This window comes from Gopherus flavomarginatus, chromosome 7 (genome assembly GCF_025201925.1).
Source record: "Gopherus flavomarginatus isolate rGopFla2 chromosome 7, rGopFla2.mat.asm, whole genome shotgun sequence".
Classification (NCBI taxonomy): domain Eukaryota; kingdom Metazoa; phylum Chordata; order Testudines; family Testudinidae; genus Gopherus; species Gopherus flavomarginatus.
Window position 1 is genome coordinate 74034682 of NC_066623.1, and position 23034 is coordinate 74057715.

The 23034-nt window shown below is 38.3% G+C and overlaps 1 protein-coding gene across 5 annotated transcripts; it reads left to right on the plus strand.

The window, feature by feature from the left end:
* The first annotated feature begins 341 nt into the window (after window positions 1–341).
* On the plus strand, window positions 342–22994 carry AKNAD1 (AKNA domain containing 1). 5 transcript variants are annotated; one of them, XM_050961382.1, is made up of 20 exons: window positions 342–668; window positions 1800–4679; window positions 5439–5498; window positions 5975–6116; window positions 6336–6487; window positions 6594–6653; window positions 7090–7223; window positions 9345–9513; window positions 10259–10431; window positions 10904–11006; window positions 11630–11736; window positions 12371–12474; window positions 12605–12749; window positions 13391–13503; window positions 15213–15335; window positions 15422–15532; window positions 16939–17025; window positions 18685–18769; window positions 19583–19730; window positions 22295–22994. In XM_050961382.1, exons 2-20 carry the CDS (start codon window positions 3531–3533, stop codon window positions 22445–22447), a joined length of 3318 nt encoding a protein of 1105 aa, XP_050817339.1. In that variant the 5' UTR covers window positions 342–668; window positions 1800–3530; the 3' UTR covers window positions 22448–22994. The 5 variants fall into 5 exon arrangements, with proteins under 5 accessions (XP_050817339.1, XP_050817340.1, XP_050817341.1 ...); XM_050961383.1 differs by lacking the exons at window positions 342–668; window positions 15422–15532 and having other exon boundaries at window positions 1156–4679; XM_050961384.1 differs by lacking the exons at window positions 342–668; window positions 15213–15335; window positions 15422–15532 and having other exon boundaries at window positions 1156–4679; window positions 13391–13491.
* Window positions 22995–23034: the final 40 nt, after the last annotated feature.

Sequence of the window (23034 nt, forward strand, 5' to 3'; positions counted from 1 at the left end):
GCCCTCCGCGCACCCCGCACTTCGAACCCGCCAATAGCCGGCGCCCGGCTCGTCGCAGCTCTTACACCAGTATCGTCTCCCTCCCCCTGTGACAGGGAAACCCAACGGCTCTCCCCACTTCCGCCACTGGGACATTCTGCGCGTGCGTAAGGGTTCCCTGACAGTTCGCTCTCGCCCAGCGGCAGCGCTGCATCATTCACGCTGGCCAACGAAAGGCTGGGGTTTGAGTGGGCAGTGTGAGCCTGTTCTGGGACGGGAGGTCACGTGGGGATCAGGGTCCGTGTGCGGTGGGGAGGGGAAGACATCTCGTGTGGGCTAAGAGGCAAGTGGGAGGGGTTGGAGTGGGGAGCCTCCCTCAGTGGGGGAGGAAGGGCTGAGTGGAAGACCCCGTTCCTGAGTGGATTTGGGAGGAGTGGTCCCGATCCACGCTGTAGCCATAGGTGGGGGTAGGAGCTTGCTGTGGGGTCATTTAGGCCCCATGTCTCTCCGTCTGGGGAGGAGGATTTGCTGCACTGCTATAGCCTTCAGTGTAGCTGCTTCCTATGCCAATAGGAGGTGTTCTGTTGCTGCAGTTAATTCACCTCTCTGAGTTGTCTACTGTAGGGACAAAGCTGCATCATTGAAGATGCTACCTGTGCAGATGGGGAGAGCGTCTTCTTTTGGCAAAGGTATGCCACCATCCTGAGACACGATAGCTATATCAAGGAGAGAAGCCCTCCTGTTGACACAGCACTGTCTACACTGGGAGTTAGGTTGGTATAATTGTGTCGCTCATAGGTGTGGATTTTTCACACAGGCCCTGAGCGACATAGTTATTCCGACATAAAATTGTAGTATAGAGTAGGGCTGAGAACAGATAGCTAGGTTGAAGGAAGAATTCGTCTATCAACCTAGGGCTTTCTACACCAGGAGTTAGATTGGCATAGCTACATCTCATAGGTGCAGATTTTTCACACCCCTGAGAGATTGGCTATGCTGATGTTAATTCCCACTGTAGACTAGTCCTATGACATTTATAATCTTTCCTCCTTCTGCTGACTCCAAACCTCCAGAGCCTTGCCGGGCTAGAGTTTTTGGTCCTGCTGTTACCCAAATTTGTTTTTTGTTTCTTAATTAAAATTATTATAAATGCTAATCTAGGCACCCCCACAAACATTTGTTCCTGGTCTTGGGTCACTGTAAGAATGAGATGATAATATAAATTAAAAAAAAATAGAAACACTTTATATATTTTAATATATAAAATAAATGAAATCTACAAAACAAAAAAGAAATAATGCATTTATGGCATTGAATAACCAATATATCTAATTTGCTGACCCCACCAAGAACTAGAAAATGTTTGTTTGCTGTGTTGCGGGTTCTTTTTGAAACCAATGAACCATAACTGAATGGAACAGTAATATTAAATAGCAAGGTATATGGTTGCACTTATTGAGAAGCTGCGCTTGTACTCACCTGGCTGTGTTAGAGATAGGGTTACAACTGATGTAACCAAATGCACACACTATGAAACAGAGTACCTGTATCATGTGTAGACTAAAGTGTTTAGAACTGTACAATTTAATACCTACCTAGGTATAAATTTCCAGAGCATCTACTATAACTCTAGCAGTGGTCTAGAAAATGTAACCATTCACCTACAATTGGTATTAGGAAGTACTTATACTGTAGCTTTTTCAGATTTTGTCCACTTATTGCAGCAATTCAGTTCAAGTCAACATTTTTAATGACTGAAGTAAGTTTGCTTTTATTTCTGCTGAAGTTTATGTTGCTTTCATATATGGTCGGAGAATTAGCTCTACAATATCATTCCTCACTTTGTGAGGCTAAGAAGATTGCTGGGTAGTGTACTGAAAGAATCTACAGTACTTTATGTGACAAAGTACAAGAGAACAGGAATGAATTAAAAGAAAGAGGCTTTGTTGGGATCCTCCGTGAGTACAGTTGTGTGAGAAATGCATTATGCTCTGTGAAGTGAAGGATGAGAAATGAAATTGTATTGCACAGTAAATTTCATTTTGTCTAAAGAAAAGTTATCTGTTTAATTCCCCATATTTGTCTTTTGTGTCTAGCAGATAGATGATATGTGTGCTCCTAAAGGTTCAAAATATCTCTGGAAACCTTCCTTAAAGCAGCAGTAACAGTCTCTTGTGTGAAGGGAGCAGAAGACATACATTTTGGGTCGTATTATTTTGGTGTACAAGATTATTCTGCTATTTGTAGAGGCATGTGGAAGAGTGCTTTCCTAGTAGAGTATCACAATAGCAGTAATGGTTAGGGTCTCTTATTAAGATTAGGTCCCCATTGTGCTGAGTTCCATATGCACATATAATGAAAAGATGGTCCTTGGCCAAAAGAGTTAATAGACAAAGGTCTTGGAAATTTTACCATTGAAGTAAAAGTACGCCAACACTGAGTACCTTTAAAAGTCCTACCTATAGTCAGGCTTGGCCTCAGAATTGGAGGGGCCAAGCCGCTAGAGGAAGAGGGAAGGATCACTGGATGAGTCCCGGTCCCACTGAGAGAGGGGAGAGAAAGAGTCATCTTATGATTTGAGAACTCAGTAGAGGAGTTGGCATGTGCCCAGAATCCTTTCAAAATAAATGATTGAGAATTATAAGCCTCACACATTTAGAACACTTATGTGAGGCTATAAAGGTGGGGGATGGCTCCTAACTTCCTCTCCCTTTCCAGCACCTGAATTCTGTATTACTCAATATCTCTGTACCTCTTAGCACAACACACTCAAATAATACTGATAAAATAATACCTATAAAAGTGAAAGCAACCATGTAAGTTCTCATATCATGTGTTCAGTGTCCAATTAAAGGAATTTTTGAATTCCAGCTCATTAGAAAAGCTATTTTTCTTAAGGTGACCAATAGCAAACCGCACTGCACTCAGATTGCTCCGAGTTGTTCTGGCTGCACTGGCCAGCAAGGTGTAATTCCAGTATCTGAAGATTGCTGTTTCTTCTCTCAACGCTGCTATATGAGTAGGTGGCTGGTTAAGATGTCTTTACTGCTGTGGTGAGGACAGAATCTAACCCTGTGTAGAAAAATCCAGCGTCACGTTATGCTGATCTTGGCCCTCGTTATGCATAAAATAGGTGTTTTTACTGTTCTTGGCTCCATTACTAACTTCATTCATTTTTATTTAGTTTGTAAACACTGCAGTTTACAAACTAGTAAAGACAAATAACCTGGTACTATAGACTGTGGGCAACATCCTTTCCCCAGTAATTTGATATTTGTGTAACTCTGTTGACTTGAATAAAGTTGATCCTGATTTATACTAGTGTAACCGAGAGGAAAATCAGGCCCTTTGTGTACGTCTCCCACCGAAGAAGACTATGGAAGTTTGTGTGGAGAAGGACTGCAGGATCAGATCTAAGATATATGCTTATGCTTTTACTTAATATATTGTAAGATATATTTAAATGTGAGCTAGTTTTCTCATGTATTACAGAACTTGATATGTACAATAGTAAAAGCTCTACATGAAAGCTGAGGACCAATGAAATGTAAATGGAGTATAATCAAGACATACAGATTAGTACAAGTAAAAGCAGACAACCTGACCATCTGAAAAAACAAGGGAATAACATATTATTAGATAACTTTGACTATCCTGAGGACGCAACTGATGAGGAGCAAGAAGACTTACCTTATGATGGAGACTTAGAAAGAACTTATCACCACAATAATGAATCAAATAATTTGAAAGCCTGTGTTTCTGTAGAAAACATTTCTAATAATTTCTTAAATTTGACCTGTTCTGAAATTAACAGAAGTTTAAAAGAAGAAATAAATTATGAAACACAACAGCTATCTCAAGAAAAGGTCTTCAGCCACCGTATGCCCGCCACAAGAACAAATATAATGACTGAAATGGCAATAGAAGCTCCTGTGAGTGGCATGCCTTTGGAGACAGAATTATCAGTTGGAGCTTTTAGCAGCCTAGATAGGAAGGAACATTTCACCAACTCAAACATTTCTGATGTTCTTTTGCGTCATTTCTCCAAAGAAGAGTTATCAAACACAGGCCAATTAATTGATTGTGAAACTATTCCAGAAACATCCTTTACTGAAAGTGTTGATGAAACTGTCCTCGCTAAAACTAGGATTTCAGAATGCACCAAGCCCACTTTACTAACAGAACAATGGGCAAAGCATTTTGAAGACTATCATTTAAACAGACAAGAAGAAAAATCTGAAGATGATTACGAAGATAAACATTTGATAGATGAAAATAAATTTGTTATAGATGACAGAACTACTTCTTATGGTGATGAGAAAAACTGCATACAAGAAAATTCACAGTTGATAGCTGAAAAAGAAGATACAAATAATTTTCAAAACATAAGAAATAATCACAGTCACCAAAAAGGTTTGTTTGAAAGAACAGGTTCATCTCATGAACTCAAATATGGTCAAGGCCAAGTTAATTATTGTCTTCCTGACTTCTCTAAAGTTCCTCCAAAAGTCAAAATACCAAAAAGAAATAACAGTGATAAATCAGCTCCCATAATGAAAAGAACCAAATTCTCGCCTAATTTGGTTGGTAAATCAGCAATTGTGAATGATGTTTTAGAAACTATTAATTATTTTGATTCTGTTGAAGTAAAGAATCAAGAAGAAGAAATAAGAATTCCTGATCTTTTACAACAGATAGAGGTAAATGAGATCTTTTCAGATATCAGTCCTCGATTTAATAAAATATTAATGTAAATGGAAGTGAAAGAGACAGTCCATCAGAGCCTAACATGAGTAGTCCTATATACAAATGGTTCCGCTGACGTCAGTGGTTCTATTAATTTAATTAAGAATTACTTATATGAGTAAAGGATTGTAGGATTGGGCTTTCAGTCCATAACTTCCATAAACAGACACATTTTATGATGTTATAGGGCGATACCTTAATTATTAATAATTTAAAAGTTTCCCTTCGAAATATTATGGAATTGGTTATAGTCAATTTCATTTTTTAATTCTCACATACTTGCAAAATGTTGTGTCTATTACTCTAGGAAAATGTTTACATTCTGCCAAAATTATTTTAATAGAAATGTTTAATGTCTTAAAGAAATAATTAAAGGTTTGTTTTCATATTGTGTTTTACCCAGATCCCATTTATGTCAGTGGTGAGTTTGCCAATGGATCTTTAAGATTTATAAATGTCTTTGAGGATCACCCATGCTACCTGACTGATTTCCTTTAAATGATTTGTTCCAATATTGTAGGATTTCCTTTATTCTGGTTGTAAATAGATCACTTAACAGTCACTTTTTCATATTTAGACTCAGTCATTGAGACTACTCACATGTGTAAAGCTAAGCACATGCTTAAATCTTTGTAGGATCAGTGCCTTAGTATATAAGGAAGATTTATTACAACACATTAATACTTTTTTTCTTATTTCTGGATTAATGCAAGTTGCTGACAAAACATGCTGAGGCTCAGAATCGTATTGATCATTTGAGGTTTGATCCTAAGGTAAATCTACCAGAATATTATAAAATCTGATAAATTGTTTAGGAGAGCTTTTTCTTAGTACAATATATTTTCTCTCTAAGGGTCTGATATGAAGCATATATTCTACTAAACAACCATTTATATTGTTGTTCCTATTTATAGCACTTCTCTAAACATAGATTTGGCTAAGTAACTTGAGACTTTTGGATGTCTAAAACACATACAATGAAAATAGGCCAACTAGAAACATACATGTTCATAACATGGTGTGTTTATGGGAAATAAACATGGATATTCTGTCACTTTTCAATATGTTAATAAAAAGTGAAAAATAAGTTATTTCATATTTTTTATGTGTAATTTAAATAACTCCTTCTATCCAGCTTCTGTAAGGATATACGGTATTAAAATAGTTTCCTTTTAGCATTCCAAGTGAATATTTTTATATATAAAGCTGTTCTTTTATTTTAAAATATTGTTCTGTATATTTTTAACAGATATATACTCATTCAGCTTCTCCTAATCCAAACCTTTCCATTCACTCAAGATGTATGGGTGCAGCTTCTGAAGAGTCTGTATTTCATCCCCTTACTGTTCCTATCCAGCCTCTGCTTAGTTTGTCCCAAGCATCTTTTTCAGGTAGTTGAAATTACAGTGGTTATACAAATAACAGAGGTTCCTTATTTTACATAATTGTGCACTTTGTTATTCTGTTCCATAATCATAGAATCATAGGACTGGAAGGGACCTCGAGAGGTCATCTAGTCCAGTCCTTTGGATTAATGGAATAATAATCTGGAAAGCTGGATACAGATATCCAGTTGGTACTTTACTCTTTATTTTCATTATGTTATATAGGATTACAATCTGGGAAAATTATTTCATCATTACCATCAGCCAGTTCAGCAGGAGAAGTACACTGTTTAAATCCTAACTTGATGCAAAATACAACAAAAGGAGAAAAGATGTCTCAAATGCTAAAGGAGCAGGCAGAGCAACTGAAAGCTAAAGTAATATGAAAGAGATTTGTTTCAATACTTACTTAATATTGATGCTCTTGGTTTTTTTTAAAGAAATCTAAAATCCCAAATACAATCTACCAATTTTCTATTGAAGGTGGAAGAATTTTCTAAATGTGTAATACAGGAGGCCGTCCCTTTGCAGGATCGCTGTCTGGTAAATTATTTTTTTCACATGTATTGCAGAGAATTGAAATGTGCTTTAAATGGCATTGAACCTGTATTTATTGTGCTGAAATTTTAAGTGTTGTTCAGAAAGATATATTTAATAACAAATTTAACCCTTTCCTCTATTCCAGAATTAAGTTATAGGCTTGAAAAAGGCCAAGGTGAAGTTTTGAGATTGACAATATGTGTCTGAATTCTCTAAACTCCTTTGAAAATCTTAAACCAAACTATTTATGAAGGCAGCCCTTACTCAGGGAAATTGCCATTGAAGTTATTATGAGTTTTGTTTGAGCAGGGCCTGAATCAAGACCCCACAATTTAACCCTCTATTTTTACATCTGCTGTGGACCACAGAGTCTTGTTAATTGTTCTGTCCAATTAAATAGTAAAGTCATTCATTATTTAAATCTCTTTTATTGGTGAAGGTATTAAAGGAACTAAAAGGATACCTTGACACATTGGAACGGAAATATTTAGCCACTAAGGAGGAGCATCGTGGTTTACAGCTACAGAACTACAATCACAAATCCATAAGTGTTGGCGAGTTTGATCCTGACAGGTAAGAAATGCCTGCTAAATGGTATGTCTGTATGTCTTTGCCCCCATAGTAGATGAGCACCTGGCAGTCATTAATTACTTTATCCTCACAGTATCCCTGCGAGGTACAGAAGTAATATTGTTGCACATTTTTTACCTGAGGGGCTAGTCTACTTTTGGGGCCTTGGGGATGTTCCAGTTGGATGTTTAAATTGATGGAGTTTGGTATTCACTTTGGTGCACTCTTGTTTAGTTACAATGAACGTGCAAATTCCTGCTTCTCCAAACACAGGAGGAGCTCAGAACAAAAGAAGCAGTTTCGTAGCTTACAGCAAAGCCTTTTCAGACAACAGACCCAAAAGTGCTCTCCAGTTTTTTTCGCAGGGTCACACTGTGCTCGCAGGTGACTGCATGGCTCTCTTGCCTTTTTTTTTTTTTTTTGGCCTTTGCCTCTCTGACTCTTCTTATTGATTCTCAGTTTCTGACAGTTAGGAAGTTTTTCCTAATGTCCAATCTAAACTGCTCTTTCTTCAATTTAAGCCCATTGCTTCTTGTCCTCAGCAGTTAAGGAGAATAATTTTTTCTCCTTCCTCCTTGTAACAACCTTTTATGTACTTGAAAACTGTTATCATGTCCCCTCTTGGTCTTCTCTTTTCCAGACTAAATACACCCAATTTTTTCAATCTTCCCTCATAGGTCATGTTTTCTAGACCTTTAATAATTTTTGTTGCTCTTCTCTGCACTTTCTTCAGTTTGTCCACATCTTTCCTGAAATGTGGCGCCCAGAACTGGACACAATAGTCCAGTTGAGGCCTAATCAGCGTGGAGTAGAGCATAAGATTTACTTCTTGTGTCTTGCTTATAACATTCCTTCTAATACATCCCTGAATGATGTTTGCTTTACTTGGCAACAGTGTTAATCTGTTGACTCATATTTAGCTTGTGATCCACTATGACCCCCAGATCCCTTTCCGCAGTACTCCTTCTTGGGCAGTCATTTCCCAGTTTGTATATATGCAACTGATTTTTCCTTCCTGAGTGGAGTACTATGCATTTGTCCTTATTGAATTTCATCCTATTTACTTCAGATCACTTCTCCAGTTTGTCCAAATCATTTAGAATTTTAATTCTATCCTCTAAAGTACTTACAACCACACCCAGCCTGGTATCCTCCGCAAACTTTATAAGTGTACTCTCTATGCCATTATCTAAATCACTGATGAAATATTGAACAGAATCAGACCCAGAATTGATCCTTGTGGGACCCTACTCAATATGCCTTTTCAGCTTTACTGTGAACCACTGATAACTACACTCTGGTAATGATTTTCGAACCAGTTATGCACCCAATTTATAGTAGCTCCATCTATGTTGTATTTCCCTTGTTTGTTTATGACTGTTTGTTGTTTCCAACCTTTTCAGGGTCATGCCCCCTATACTCCTGTCCGCACACACACACACACACACACCCTGGGAACCAGGCCGGGAGCGGGACCATGGCTCCTGGCAGGGGATGGACAGACATGGGCAGGGGCAATGAGGCCGAGGCTGGGGCCAGGGCCAGGAGCAGAGCTGGGGGAGGAGCGGGCCTGGGATGCGCTCCCTCCCTGCTTCACTTGAGGAGTGCACCCCCCCAAACATTTCTCTTTACCCCCCCGAGGGGTGTGCTGCATAATTTGGGAACCACTGGTTTATGAGAAGGTCATGCGAGATGGTATCAAGAGCCTTACTAAAGTCAAGATATACCACATCTACCGCTTCCCTCATATCCACAAGACCTGTTACCCTGTCAAAGAAAGCTATTCAGTTGGTTTGACACAATTTGTTCTTGACAAATCCATGCTGACTGTTAGTTATCACCTTATTATCTTCTTGGTGTTGGCAAATTGCTTAATTATTTGCTCTATTATATTTCCAGGTACTAAAGTTAAGCTGACTGGTTTGTAATTCCCTGTGTTGTCCTTATTTCCCTTTTTATAGATTCAAGCAGTTAACTGTGGTTTAATTTAATCTATTTCATTTTGTAATGGTATTGTTTTATTTTTGGACAGTGTTGCAACTTTGATACTGCAGTGATATACAAAAAGCCAGAAGTTTATTGAAAGGCTGATTATATAACTCTGTGTTTTGTATTTGGGTTTAGAAAGGTGGAGGGGGAAATATTTAGGCTTGGTATGCTGCTTGAAGATGTCAAAGAGAAAATTGACGACAATATATGTAGTCCATGTCCATCTTCATTCACAACATCTCCTAAGTCTCCTTCGCTCACTCAGTGTGAATCTGTGTGTTCATCCTGTTCTTGTCTTCGTGAGGTAACTCATCAAGTTCTATAATCTACAGACCAAACTCTTCTTTCAGTTACACTGATGCAAACCCCATTAATTTCAATAAGGTTGCACAAGTATACCCAAGAAGAGAATTTGCCCTTATGTTTCTAAGAGTGAATATCTTGCTACAATAGAGAATGTTAATTAAAAAAAGTAATGTATTTTATTCCTGAATTTAAACTTTAAGATATCTCATTAGCCATGTTGATCAAAACCTAAATATGTGACTACAGTTGTGTTGGGGGAAAAGATTCCCAGTCTCAGTGGAGAAAAAAAAATTGTTTTCAGAAAAGCAAAATATTCTAATCTTTACAAAAATTGAAAAGCAGTTTTTGCAAGTGAATCACTGCCATTTAATATAGAAAAGCTATGAAAATGGTAACTTTCTGCTTCAGTGAGATTCATAAAAATCACAGTTTGGCTCAAAGGATCAAATTCTTTTGTGTCATAGAAAGCTGGTGAAAATGGTAATGTTTAGTTCTGGATCATAGCTTGCAAAGTGGAAATTGGTGGTTTCCCACTGTTCTACATGTGACCAAGCTAAATGCTTTCTAACTGTACTAATTGTTTGAAATACCATATGAATTCTGATGAATCCTCCTTTGAATCCTGAATTGCATAGATATTCAGGAAATCTTGGGTTGCAGGATGCAAGATTTTAGGGAATACAGTAAATGACAATCTACTGTAAGTGTCTTTATGCTATCTATAATATGGTTACTTTGTACAGAGCCCTGTGGTTTCAAGCATTAGTGATCCTCCAGAAAGGTCTGCTACTGAAGTTAATTTTCATAATAATGAAAGGAACAAGGGAGAGAATAGAAGTCATGCAATTGATGTGATCCCAAAGAAAACCAGTCAGCTTTCTTTACAGAATGACAATTGTGATCCTTTTCCTGAAATGTAAGTATTGAACTTTGTGATAGGTATTGAAGTCATTTACTAAAATGGATTTATAATTACATACTAATATGAAGACATTTATTGAATGTATCTGATCAAATGTTCACTGAAGTCAAAAGAATCTCATTAATTTAACTGAGTGTTAGATCATGCCACTGCATGGCCTCAATTGTCACCATAGATATTCAAGATGGAAAAGACATATTGGGGGACCTGATCCAACAATGTTGCCAGTGCACAATTATTCCCTTCAGTAATTTTTTTTATACAGGTTGAAGGTATGTCAGTATCCAAAATCATTACCTTTTCCATTCTTTAGTGACTCAGCAGAGTATTAGTATTTCTGTGTGTTATATCTTTGTTGAATCCTGCCCTGGTGGAGAATCATATGATGATAGTCTTGCTAAAAAACAGTGTTTTTAATATGTTTGAAAAAAACAGTATTTTAAAATAAAAATTGCTTTTTCCTTAGCCAATTGGGATTACAAAAAAGAGATACATGTGCCTATGTAAAAGGAATGGAGCCCCTGGAAAAAGCAGGACTGCTAGCAAATAAGGACTCTTCAGATGTAATGGTACAAGGTCTATTTTTGTGCGTAATTAAATTTTGTGGATGAACTTGTTTATTTTATCCAGTGGGATAATTTATATTAGATTATATTCTACTGTCCCAATGTTAAGTTTGCACAACAAACCAACTCAACTGTTGTCATTGTTGAGATACTACAGTATATCAGAACATTGCTGTACAAATGCCAAGGAAGATGATTCAGGTTTAGGAATGTTGCTGTCAGAACTTGTGAACCATTCATAATGTGCTTTGATTCTGAGGGGAACTGTGCTGGAAGGAGTTGCATAGGCAACTATTGGATTTTAAATAGTATCATTTGTGTTTGTTTAGGGCTGCGAGGAAAAAAACATGAATCCATGCCAGATCCACTGAAACCGACACTAACAAAGTCATTTCACCTTTGTGTCTCACTTTTCTTATCTATAGAATGGGATTAATGTGCAGACTCTGTGCAGTCCATTTTATGTAGCCTAGAATTGTGAGTGGATCATAAAGCAAGAAAAAGCATTGCTAAAGCCATAGAAAAATTATATCCAAATATATGTGTTACTCACACTGTATTTCTTGAGAAATACACAATAATGTGAATAAATGTATAAAAATCTTATGTTCTGGTTTGTGGTACAGCAGTGTTTCCTTCCACGTGAGGCAGACAATGGGCCTGGAGGCCTTGAATCCCATAGGCAGCTTATATTAAGTCAGAAACGTAACACTGATCAAGAAAACCCAAAAGGGTAAGTGCTTTATGTATTTTGGCTGATTAAAATATTTGTAAACAGCCAAAATGAGTGTATGCATTCATGGATACAAGTTTTGCTGTTGGACTCTGTCTGAAATGTAATGAATTGTGGTAGGCTCAACTCATAGTAAAGCTAGTTGTCTTTGAACACGGGAGGATCTGGTTGGAAACAATTATTGTGTCTTTACATTTTACACAGGCAATAAATCACACAGGATCAAATCCTGACCCTACTAAAAAATAGCAAAACTCCCTGTCACTTCAATGACAGCATTTCACTCAGTGAAATTCAACCCTATCCAGAGGACCACCACAAGACCTACTACATCACTTAAGTTCCACTTACACATTATTTTGAGGGCTTAAGTAGAGCTTAGGTCTTGTGTTGGCCTTCTGCATGGAAGTGAATTTCACTCATGGTAACTAAAAGTTAAGTAATAAATTAGTTCTACAATTATATTACAAATATTGGAGACAAAATCCAACATGCAGATTAAAAAAGGGACTTGCCTGAACAGTGACAAACACAAGTAAATAAAGATACATCTGTGTAGACCTTCAGAATTAAGTTTGGTTGTTTTCTTACTTTTATCACATTAGTACTTCTGTATGCTGTCTTGTTTATTCAGGAGTTTAAACTTTTGGCAAATGAAGTCTCCACCCAAAACCAAGCCTTACAATATGTGCAATTTGGAACACAAAATTATTAATCTAAATGTGTGGCAAGAGCAAGGTAGGAGAAAGAGGAAAATGCTTTTATTTCATCATTTGTATCATTTCAATAATTTGTATAATTTCATAACTCTGGTAAAACTCACCCACTATCCAATTCTTTCTCCTTCCCCCCTCCCCAATCATTTTAGGCAATTTAGCACATCCCTCAGATCATTGTTTTTGTGGAAGGGTAGAAAAGTGTTCAAATGCACATGATGCTGCTCTGTATCCCAAATGGAAAATACACTGGTCAAAAAATGCAAACAAAGAACATTGTTCCTGTTCTGTCAATAGGTGAGCATGTGCTGACTATCACCCTTAGCTCCAAAACAAAACAAAACATTAATAAACTTCAGAAGAAGTCCAGAGGGTGTTATTAGAGTAACTCTCTCCTTCAAACCCTTCTGCCTGTCTGTGTTCATGTGTGCACATGTAGATAAACGCATGCACCTAAGATTTCTTAAGTGCTTTGCTGAATAGAGGTGGGGTTGCTCACATGCTTAACTTTAAACACGTGTTTAACTGCTCTGCTGAATCTGGGTTTCAGTGCCATGATCTATACTGTAATACAAGGTGTAATGCGAATTTTTCCCAAGATTAGACCATTTAGTATGGATATACACCTCTACCTCAATATAACGTGACCCGATATAATGCAGTAAAGCAGTGCTCGGGGTGGGGCCCTCCGGTGCACTCCTGTGGATCAAAGCAAGGTCGATATAATGTGGTTTCACCTATAACACGGTAAGATTTTTTGGCTCCCGAAGACAGTGTTATATCGAGGTAGAGGTGTATTTCATATTATGAATAAATTTGTTTTTCCTGAATTAATAAATTGGCAATATTAATTGCATAGGTATTCAGGCTCAAAAACTTTTCATCCAGTTGTTAACTTTTAATTCAGATCTTGTACTATTTTTGTTTTTAACATGTAGAAATAAAAAGACAGAGGACAGAAAAACTGATAGTGAAAGGTCAAAATGTGGAAGGTATTCAGTCTTCATTCAGGAAAAAGCAGTGGAGCTAGATTTGTCAGGTACTAACCTTTGTAAGTAGAGATTGCATACAGTGGCCAGAACTGTATATTTAACTACTACTGAGTCCTTATAGTAATTTGATGTCATCTCACAAGACCTGCAGAGTATGAAGATCTTAATGGACTTTTACCAAACTTTACTGGTTAGGCTACTAGGACCCCATTTTCAAACAGTCTTTCAAAAAAGCGCCCATGACACTTCCATGTGTAGAAGGGCACTGGTGTGTACAAAATTCCATTTAGCTCATGCATGTGCAGGTTTTTGTATATGCTAACTAGTGCATCCCAATTTCAGCATCTCTCTGAGGATAGTTTGAAAACTTGGCCCCTAATGTGTTTTAAGATTTCTGGGCCAGATTATTTCCTCCCCCATGAAAAAGAGTGGGGATTTTTATGAGAAAATCTCTACCTGGCATCCCTTGTCGAGATTCTTCCCCATCATTCTGCTGATGGGAAGGAGGGTGGAAATGCCATCTTAAACCTCATGGATCCTCGATACAACCCTGGCGGCCTCCCCAACTCCTTAACAGCAGTGTTCCATTGGAATCTCACTGACAAGGATGTCCCCTGCCCCATTGGGCAGGGCAGCTCCCAGGGCCCTCAGAAGTTCAGTTAACTTCTCTGGGGGCAGAGCGCAGAGGAAGGACAATAGGCAGTCTTTCTTCCAGCCAACCCTGACTCCACACCCTCCCATTCCACTGCCCTGGGTTGAGGATGGTACTGTGAAGGTGGGTGTACTCCATGTGTGAATTGGAAGGCATGAGCTGTTTCTGGGTTGGATTTCAAATCAGAACATGTGGGCTTGTTGTCCTACCTGAATTCTGGGATACCTTTTGCCCCTCTTTTCTCTGTGATGCCTTTCCATTTAGATACATATTGATAACTAGTACTTTAACTCTGTTACCAGTGCTATTATATGGATCAGCTAGTACAGGGTGAGGCAACCTATGGCACGTGCGCCAAAGGTGGCACGTGAGCTGATTTTCAGTGGCACTCACACTGCCTGAGTCCTGCCCACCAGTCCAGGGGGCTCTGCATTTTAATTTAATTTTAAATGAAGCTTCTTAAACATTTTTAAAACCTTATTTACTTTACATATAACAGTTTAGTTATATATTATAGACTTATAGAAAGAGACCTTCTAAAAACGTTAAAACGTATGACTGGCACGCGAAACCTTACATTAGAGTGAATAAATGAAGACTCGGCACACCACTTCTGAAAGGTTGCCGGCCCCTGAGCTAGTACAAGGTGTTATATGAGTGCCACACTAAACACTCTCTCCTCCACTCTCTTTTATGGTCCCCTTGGTTTCCACTGGTTCTGGGGACGCAGGTCCAACCTTCAGCAATTTTAAGGAAAAAAATGACTGAGTCTGACTTCAGTGGGACAACCTACCTTAGGACAGGAAGCTTGTCTTGTGTAAAGGCACAGGCCTGACACTGGGGAGATTCAAGTTCAGTTCTTAGCTTCAACACAGGCCTCCTATATGACTTTGTGCAAGTCACTGCATCTCTCTGTGCCTCAGTTCCCCATCTGTAAAGTGGAGATGATACTTCTCTGTATCACAAGGATGTTGTGAGGAGAAATTCATTCATGTTTGTGTGGCACTCGTATCCTAGAGTGCTGGAAGCCATGTGGGTACCTAGATATAAAGCTGCAGTACCCAGATTATGAGCTGTAGTATTTATGTAAGACCTCTTTGATACAATTTCTTTTAGGCAGTGACTCAGAAGACATCTCATTCTGTGATTCCTTTCTTGAGTCACACAGTGATGAATTTATGGAACACAGGACTAAAAATTATAAATCACGTAGAGCAGGATTAAAAGAACAAAGCAAAGGTACAGTGGTTTCATAGCTCCAAAAACATGTTTGTGTGGAAATGTTGTTTGCAGTGTAATATTTTACCTATATCACTTGTTTGCAGGTCTCAGCTGGAGGTGCAATAGGGGAAACAGAGAGTGGTTTAAACTTGGGAATTATAAAGAATTTGTTCAGTCCTGCACCTTATGTAGAAATAAAAACCTCAGTTCAACTCGTGAGTATAGTGTGTTGCCAAAAAGATTACAAACCACAAGCTAAGCTTTACATGGCACAGACCCATGAGTGGAATACACATAGGGACCAGCACTCGAAGAAGAACTAAATATTTAGTTCCAAAACTACATAAGGAGCAGTAACCCAAACTCTAGCCTCACCTCAGTTCTTCCACAAACACAGTGGAACTGTCCATTTTTCAGTTGGTGGGAGCAATGACATTTCCAGTTTTCCATCAGCCACTTCAAAATGCCAAAGTCATACTATACTAGCTGTCATTTGCTGTTGGCCCCCCATACAGTGTGGTCTAGAGAAATGAACAGAAATTCCTCAGGTCTTATGCCACCTCTGCCACTGACTTGTGTTAACTTCACCAAGTCAATGAGAGCCTGGTTTTCAGAAATGTTGAGCACCCACAGCAACCTTTGAAGTCTCTTAAATATCTGCCTGTTTCCTCATCTTTACAATCAAAATGATGATACTTATTATAGTTGGTATGGCAACACTCACTTTTTTTTGCTGATACAGACTAACACGGCTACCATTCTGAAACCTAGCTGATTTATATTCACTCTGGCCAGAGTGAATATAAATCAGCTAGGTTTCAGAATGGTAGCCGTGTTAGTCTGTATCAGCAAAAAGAACGAGGAGTATTTGTGGCACCTTAGAGACTAACAAATTTATTTAAGCATAAGCTTGCATGGGCTAAAACCCACTTCATCGGATGCATGCAGTGGAAAATACAGTAGGAAGATACACACACACACACACACACACACACACACACACACACACACACACACACACACACACACACACACACACACACACACACACACACACACACACACACACCATGAAAAAGTGAGTGTTGCCATACCAACTATAATAAGTATTATATTTCTTGAAACTGCTGAATTAGAATTAATTTGCAAACTAGACACCATTAAATTAGGCTTGAATAAAGACTGGGAGTGGATGGGTCATTACACAAAGTAGAACTATTCCCCCTACTGTTACTCACACATTCTAGTCAGTTGTTGGAAATGGGCCATCCTGATTATCACTACAAAAATGTTTTTTCTCCTGCTGACAATAGCCCACCTTAACTGATTATAGTTGGTATGGCAACACGCACTTTTTCATGTTCTCTGTGTATATATAAATCTTCCCACTGTATTTTCCACTGCATGCATCCGATGAAGTGGGTTTTAGCTCATGAAAGCTTATGCTTAAATAAATTTGTTAGTCTCTAAGGTGCCACAAGTACTCTTTGTTCTTTTTGATAAATTAGCTAATGTTTCTACATGTTATTTGGAAATGTAAAGTGTTATGTAAGTGCTACATTGCATTAATGTATTTATTATGATAATGCTAAGTTGTCATTACAGTATGCTTTCTCAACAGCCTTACAATACAGGGATTGGAATATAAATTCCTGCACTAGTGGTCAAAGAAACAAATGCAGCAGGGAATCTGACAAGAATAATATTGGTAAATGATTCCATACTATTGGTCTTATGTTAAAAAGATTTTGCTTAGCAGTTATGCTTTATAGATCATGTGCAAACTTTTTAAAGACACATTAATAGGTAGTATAATGAAATGTACAATAACAAACTGAAATCTGATCAAGAAATTGATTTGGCTAAAGAGAGAAGGGCAAAGAAGAGAGCCCAGCATTCAGAAACACTGCTGAAATGATGATATGAGAAGCAAACATTGTACTCAAGGAATTTAAGAAATGCATCAAGGGTTAGGCAGGGTTCCAAAGAGCTTCACAAATTGTGTACATAGAGCACCAATGAAATGCACTTTGGAATTGCGTAGTACATTGGAAAAGAATGGCACAGTGATCACCAGGAACAATCTAGGGCTGTTTTCCCTTTCCATCTTGACTTCCAGTTAGTGGGTACCTTAGAACATTATTAATTTATTTATAGCTAAAATATGGGTGCTCTTTTCCATTTTCCTGTTTGATATTTAGGGGACCTCTTAAATGTCTGTATAGAGCATGGGGGAGGGGAGCTATTAAAGAAAGTGGCTTGACTTCCAGAGCTTATACATAGCACACCTAATAAAAGGTGGAAGCGATGAATGAAATATGTTGGCTTCAGGAGGAGAGGAGGCAAGGAAAAAAGATGAGGCAGATCAAGATATTTAATCTTTACCCCTTGTTTCTCTGCCATTTACTTCAATTTCATTTAATCTTTTTACTGCATTCCTCCTCCTTTGTCTTTTGCCTTTTCAAAATTTATTATCCTTCTCTTATCAGTTTTTTGGAGCAATCATGCATTACAGGATTTATTCCTAGAGATTATGTTGATGCATTTGCATGCAGTATTTCCAACCTCAGATATTTAAAAATTATGAGTCAGGCCCCCCACAAAAAACTTGAGATTTTAAAAAATGATAAAATTTTTAATTCTTTTGTCTTTTCATTTTGAAGCATTTTGGGTGCACTTAGGTCACAATTTCATTATTTTCTCCACAATTATAAGGACTAGAAAGGTAATTTTTTTAATTAAATCTGAGTTTCTCAAGTATTCAAAAAACTGCAACTGGGGCTTTAAGACAAACAGCAGACATGATAAAATCATGCAAGTTGGCAACACAGTGCATGTTTAAAGAATGTTGGGTTTAATTGTTAAATTGATTTAGTAAAGAAATAAATCTTTTGGATATTTTTGTTGGTATTCTAATGAAAATTAGAACTAGAGTGGGCATTTCCAGTGGAGATGTTTTTGCAGGGATTCCAGTGACTGGAGCTGCAGAGTTAGCAAAGTTCAGGTCACACAAGGATCCTAAGAGCCAGGGCTGTGAAATAGTAAACTGTTAAAATCCACTTTGTGTTGATGAACAATTAGTATTTAACTGTTAGTCGTAGGGGTGAAAGAGGTACAGCGTCAAGACTGTATGATGCTCTCTGGTAACATACCTAAAAACAGACAACTGGCTCTGATCTTTTAACTTTGTGTGCATGTAATTCCATGCCTAATTTGTCTGTTCCATTACTGCTGTTGACCATGGTAACTGAGCGTACACACTTTTAAAAAACCAGCCCACTCTGTCATTTGTGCTAAATATAAGAAAGTATAGTTTTCTATATTTGTTATATTTTGTTTACTCTAATTATGGCCTCCAAAATTTCAGCTTCTTCACAGAAGAAAAGAATTGTCGCCAATAGTGTTTGTACAAATAAGCAACCAGATCAATTTGTATACAGGATTTCTGACAAGTAAGTGTTACCAGTAGCTTTATATAAATTAGTACCACAGAAGATGTGACTACTGAAGATACAGTGTGGGCCAAATTCACTAATGTCATAAGTGGCAGAACTCCATACCCATGCAATATGCACTATATATAAGAATAGTAGTCACGAATGAAAGTAAAATATAGTGTAAATGCGATTTTGAACAGATTTAATTAGATTTTTTTCTGAAACTTTTCGATTACATGGAAGAACTAGAAATTGAGCTAATTCTTTTAGTATAGGAGCCAGTCAAGAGGTCTCTTTTCATTAACTAAATGTGTCATTATCATTCCAGATAATAGGCCTGGCAGTGACATTGTGTATAGAAATAATGACATTGCAATACTATTTATCCATCTCAGAAATGTCTTTTCCTATTTTTACTTGTTACTAATATTAAATTATATCTGGAGTATATGAATAGGACAGGTGCTTAATTATAGTGTTGACAATGTGTGCGGAGGTAGGGAAGGTTGGCAAAGAAATTAAATAAATGAATAGCTTTTTGGGCTTCTCTCCTGCTTCCAGAGCAGGCAGTGCTGAAAATTCTAATGAGAATAATTCAGTAATGCCAGATTCCCCGCCCCTTCCCTGAAGGTTTGTTTGTCTGTGACTATAAGATGTGTTAACACTAACTATGCAGTTATATTTTATGATTAAACAAATGAAGAACTCTACTGAAATTATGATGCAAGGATGCTAAAAAGTTACAGACATTGAACACACATTGTTTAAACACATTTTGTTTTTTAACTATAAAATATTTTTGTGAATATTTTATGTATTACTTTCTAGAGACAACTTGGAGACTCCCCAAACCTGCTACTCAAGTATGGATGATACAATTATCCTTTCACCTCAACACCTAGCCAGCAGGAAGGATTATGGAAATAAATCAGTTATCAATATTAGAAACAGACACACCAGTTATACTGACACAAAGGTAGAAGTTTAGAGTGTGATTTTAAAAAATGTCTAAGTGACTCAGGAGCAACAAGTCCAACTTATTTATTTCAGTAGCACTTTTGAAAATCTCACCCATAGATGCTAATGATTACAATCCAACTTGCCTTACCTTCAGTGCTTTGTGGGACGCTAAAGGTGTCTGCTTGGCTTTTAAATACGAAGGTGTGTCATTTATTAATGTGTCATGTTGAAACTGGCTTATTCTTAATTTTTTTTCCTTAGTAATAGTAGGTTCCATTTACTCCAATAAAACAAATATATTCCTAAATGAACTTCAGCCCAAGACACAAGTATTATCATTGGCACAGCTGCAGGTTGCCATTGAGGGAGTTGAGGTACATCAGTCACTCTTAGAGATCTGGAGTGAGATTCTGTGCTATGCCTCTAAAATACACAGTACAGAACTTGCAGCTTAGGTAGAGAGGAGGCGAAGGTGGCATTAAGCCACTTTTACACTTTCCTGATCTGGGGCAGCTTTGTCGCCTATAGTGTAATTTAGACAGCCCTGGAGGCCTGTCTAAACTACAGCAGTCTCCCTGTGATGCCCAGAATCTTCACAGTGCTACATACAGAGCTTCTCCCTCAACACACCTCTCCCTCCCCCAGTATGCCCCTTACACCAGGACTTGAAAGCAGTCTTACAGCTGTTGCCTGCACTGGGGGAATCGAATCCTCCCTTGGGCAGATGCAGGGATTTTAGGGATTCTTTTACACAGACTAAAGGGGCTAAAGCTGGGGCTGTTATGCTTTACATACCACAAGCTAAGAAGCAGTTACACTCTAGGCACTTCATGCATCAGACTATAGCCCTAGGGGCTCGTAAATGCCACACTCATGCAGTGGGAAAGGGATATTTTAGGGCTAGCACTATGGAAGTGTGGAAATCCTCTGGGTGCGATGGCTTAAACTCTGAACAAATAATATAAAGTATTAGCTAACTCAGGCCCTGAGGCAGTCCAACATAGGACTCCAGCATCAGAGTAACCTGAAGGGCTTCTCAGTTCTAATTCTTCCAGTCCACCCCTTTCCTGGTGCCAGAATTCAGTCAGTCATGTTGTTGTCTGATATCATTCAAGACCTCTCTGTTGTTCTGTCCATTGTCTGTACATGCAGTTGCATCATGCTTCTTAACTACAGGGTGCTGCTGGCTCCCTGTTACAACAGCTTGTGTTCCTACTCAGCTTTTCACCCTCCCTTCACAGTCAAGTCCCAAGCTGCTGCCTCCAGCCTGTTCTCGTTGTCAGGCTGTCATCTGGCTCTCTTCTTGAGCCAGTTACCCACAAGCCCTCAGGTTGTTGCTTCTTTTTCCTGTTCCTCAAAGAACTCTCTTATTGCTCAGATGCTTAACTAGGTCCCTATTCCTTCCAAAATAGCCCACAGCTCTCCAATCCTTTTCTTCCAGTCCCCGTCAGAGGAGAAAAGGGTCCCCACTCATAGACAACCAGTTTCATTATGGTTCAGTTGAGGAATTTATTTCATCAAGATTTAATTGGCAAAATATAATTGATGTTTCAGACTTTAAAAATGTTATTTGAGGGGATACTTTTCTAACCTTTGTACTGCAGGACTACCTAAAGTATTATTTTAGAAACTCTCAGTGTCTTATTTGCGGGTGTATCACACAATACTTTTTGAACCAACAGCAGGGAATAGATTCATTCTCAAATGTTTAATGTTTACTACAATTTACATTGTGTGCATTACTTCAGGTGGCTTTAGTGTGGATTCATGAGTGCATTTGCAGACACAGAAATCATGAAACCAAATATTGAAAAACAACCAAACATACACTTCTCCAAGTCTGATGCGGAGGGAAGGCATGGTGGTGGGTTATAAAGCAAGCTCACTCCATAGTGGCAATTCCTGTTGCGTGGGACTCTGCCTGGCTTTCTGCTCTGGGTGTTGCAACGTGGCACATGGGGTCACAGCACCACTCAGGTCTGGCCCTGCAGGTCAGGAGCTGTTGCTGTGGGGCAAGCTTGCTCTCCAGCTACTTCCTACCCCCTTAGAGACTGGGCCAGGGTTAGGTGATGGTGCTGGGGGTGGTTGGTGCCCCCTCAGTTTAGTATAGTGCACCCATTGAATCAGCAGGCTTCATTAGCCCTTTCTACTATTTCTGCCCCTTATTTTGATTAATGGCTGAGGGCCACAATTCTCTATGCGAAAAGAGTGTTTCTTTGTAGTTGTGGAAGAGGATGACATTGAGCAGGCCTGGTACCCTCCAGTACACATCCTCCTTCCCAACTCTGCGTAGCTTTCTTGGGTACACACCTTGATATGTGGCTATTGAATAGGCTACACACAGACAAATACAAGCACCTGCCCTGCCAAAAAAACAACCAAAAACCTAAAACCCTACCTGCAGCACTTTTCAAAATACTATAGAGTAGAATTGTTGAAAGTGTTACTTAGATCTCAGGTTGAACATTCCTTCCCCTTCTGTTTTTTGTGTTTGGGAATGTTTATCTTTAAAGCATATGTATTATCAGAGAAAGTAGATATTAATTATCCAACAATTTGACTATGTTTTATGCCCACTAGATTTTAAACTCTACTTTGGATCATGCAATACAGACTGCAACCAGTTTGAAGGAAACTACAGAACGAATGGTACAAGTTGTTGCAGAAGATCTAGCTAAAGTCAAAACTCATCGAAATAAGCAGTTTTTTAGCTGGTCTGTTTCAAACATTTGAATTGTCAGCTGAAATGTAGAAACAGAACTCTAGAGTTGTGAAAAATGTGCATTAACAAATTGTACAAAAGTTAGGAAAGCAGCTGCCCTTAGGTGTGGTATCAGCAGCAGTTTAAGAGCAGAAAAACAAAGCAGAGTGCCAAGTTTATAAACCAAGAACCCTTGAAAGTTGTCACATCTATTAGTGAAGAATACAGCTGACTTCCCTCAGCTTTCAATAATGGTAGTTCTTTATAGAATTGCTCTAGATAACCAAGCTTAGCTGTAGTTTCTAAAATGTGCAATCTGGGGCTAGGAAGATAACATCTCATCTGTCAGTGTGTTCTCAGCAATATCACAGCCCAGCTCTGTATCCTGCTTGGTATTGAACATCACAGAGGGAAACAACTGAAACCTTTTGTTCCTGGATAATCTTTTTAAAATGAGTTTTAGCTGTGACATTGTCAGTTTTTGAAGGACATATTCAAAGAATAATTTGTATTAAGCATATGCTTATGTGCATCTCAGTAAATGATCTCTCATCACTCCTGTTTATATATTTTAAAATGTCACTAAGAATGTCACAGTACAGATACTATCTGTTGGATT

What these genes read in the sequence shown, in the direction of transcription:
- AKNAD1 (XM_050961382.1), top strand. Translation starts at nt 3,531, where the DNA reads ATGGAGTATAATCAAGACATACAGATTAGTACAAGTAAAAGCAGACAA. An exon ending in GTCCCAAGCATCTTTTTCAG is followed by an intron (nt 6,117 to 6,335) that starts GTAGTTGAAATT and finishes TATGTTATATAG; the next exon opens with GATTACAATCTGGGAAAATT. An exon ending in TTTGTCAGGTACTAACCTTT is followed by an intron (nt 13,504 to 15,212) that starts GTAAGTAGAGAT and finishes AATTTCTTTTAG; the next exon opens with GCAGTGACTCAGAAGACATC.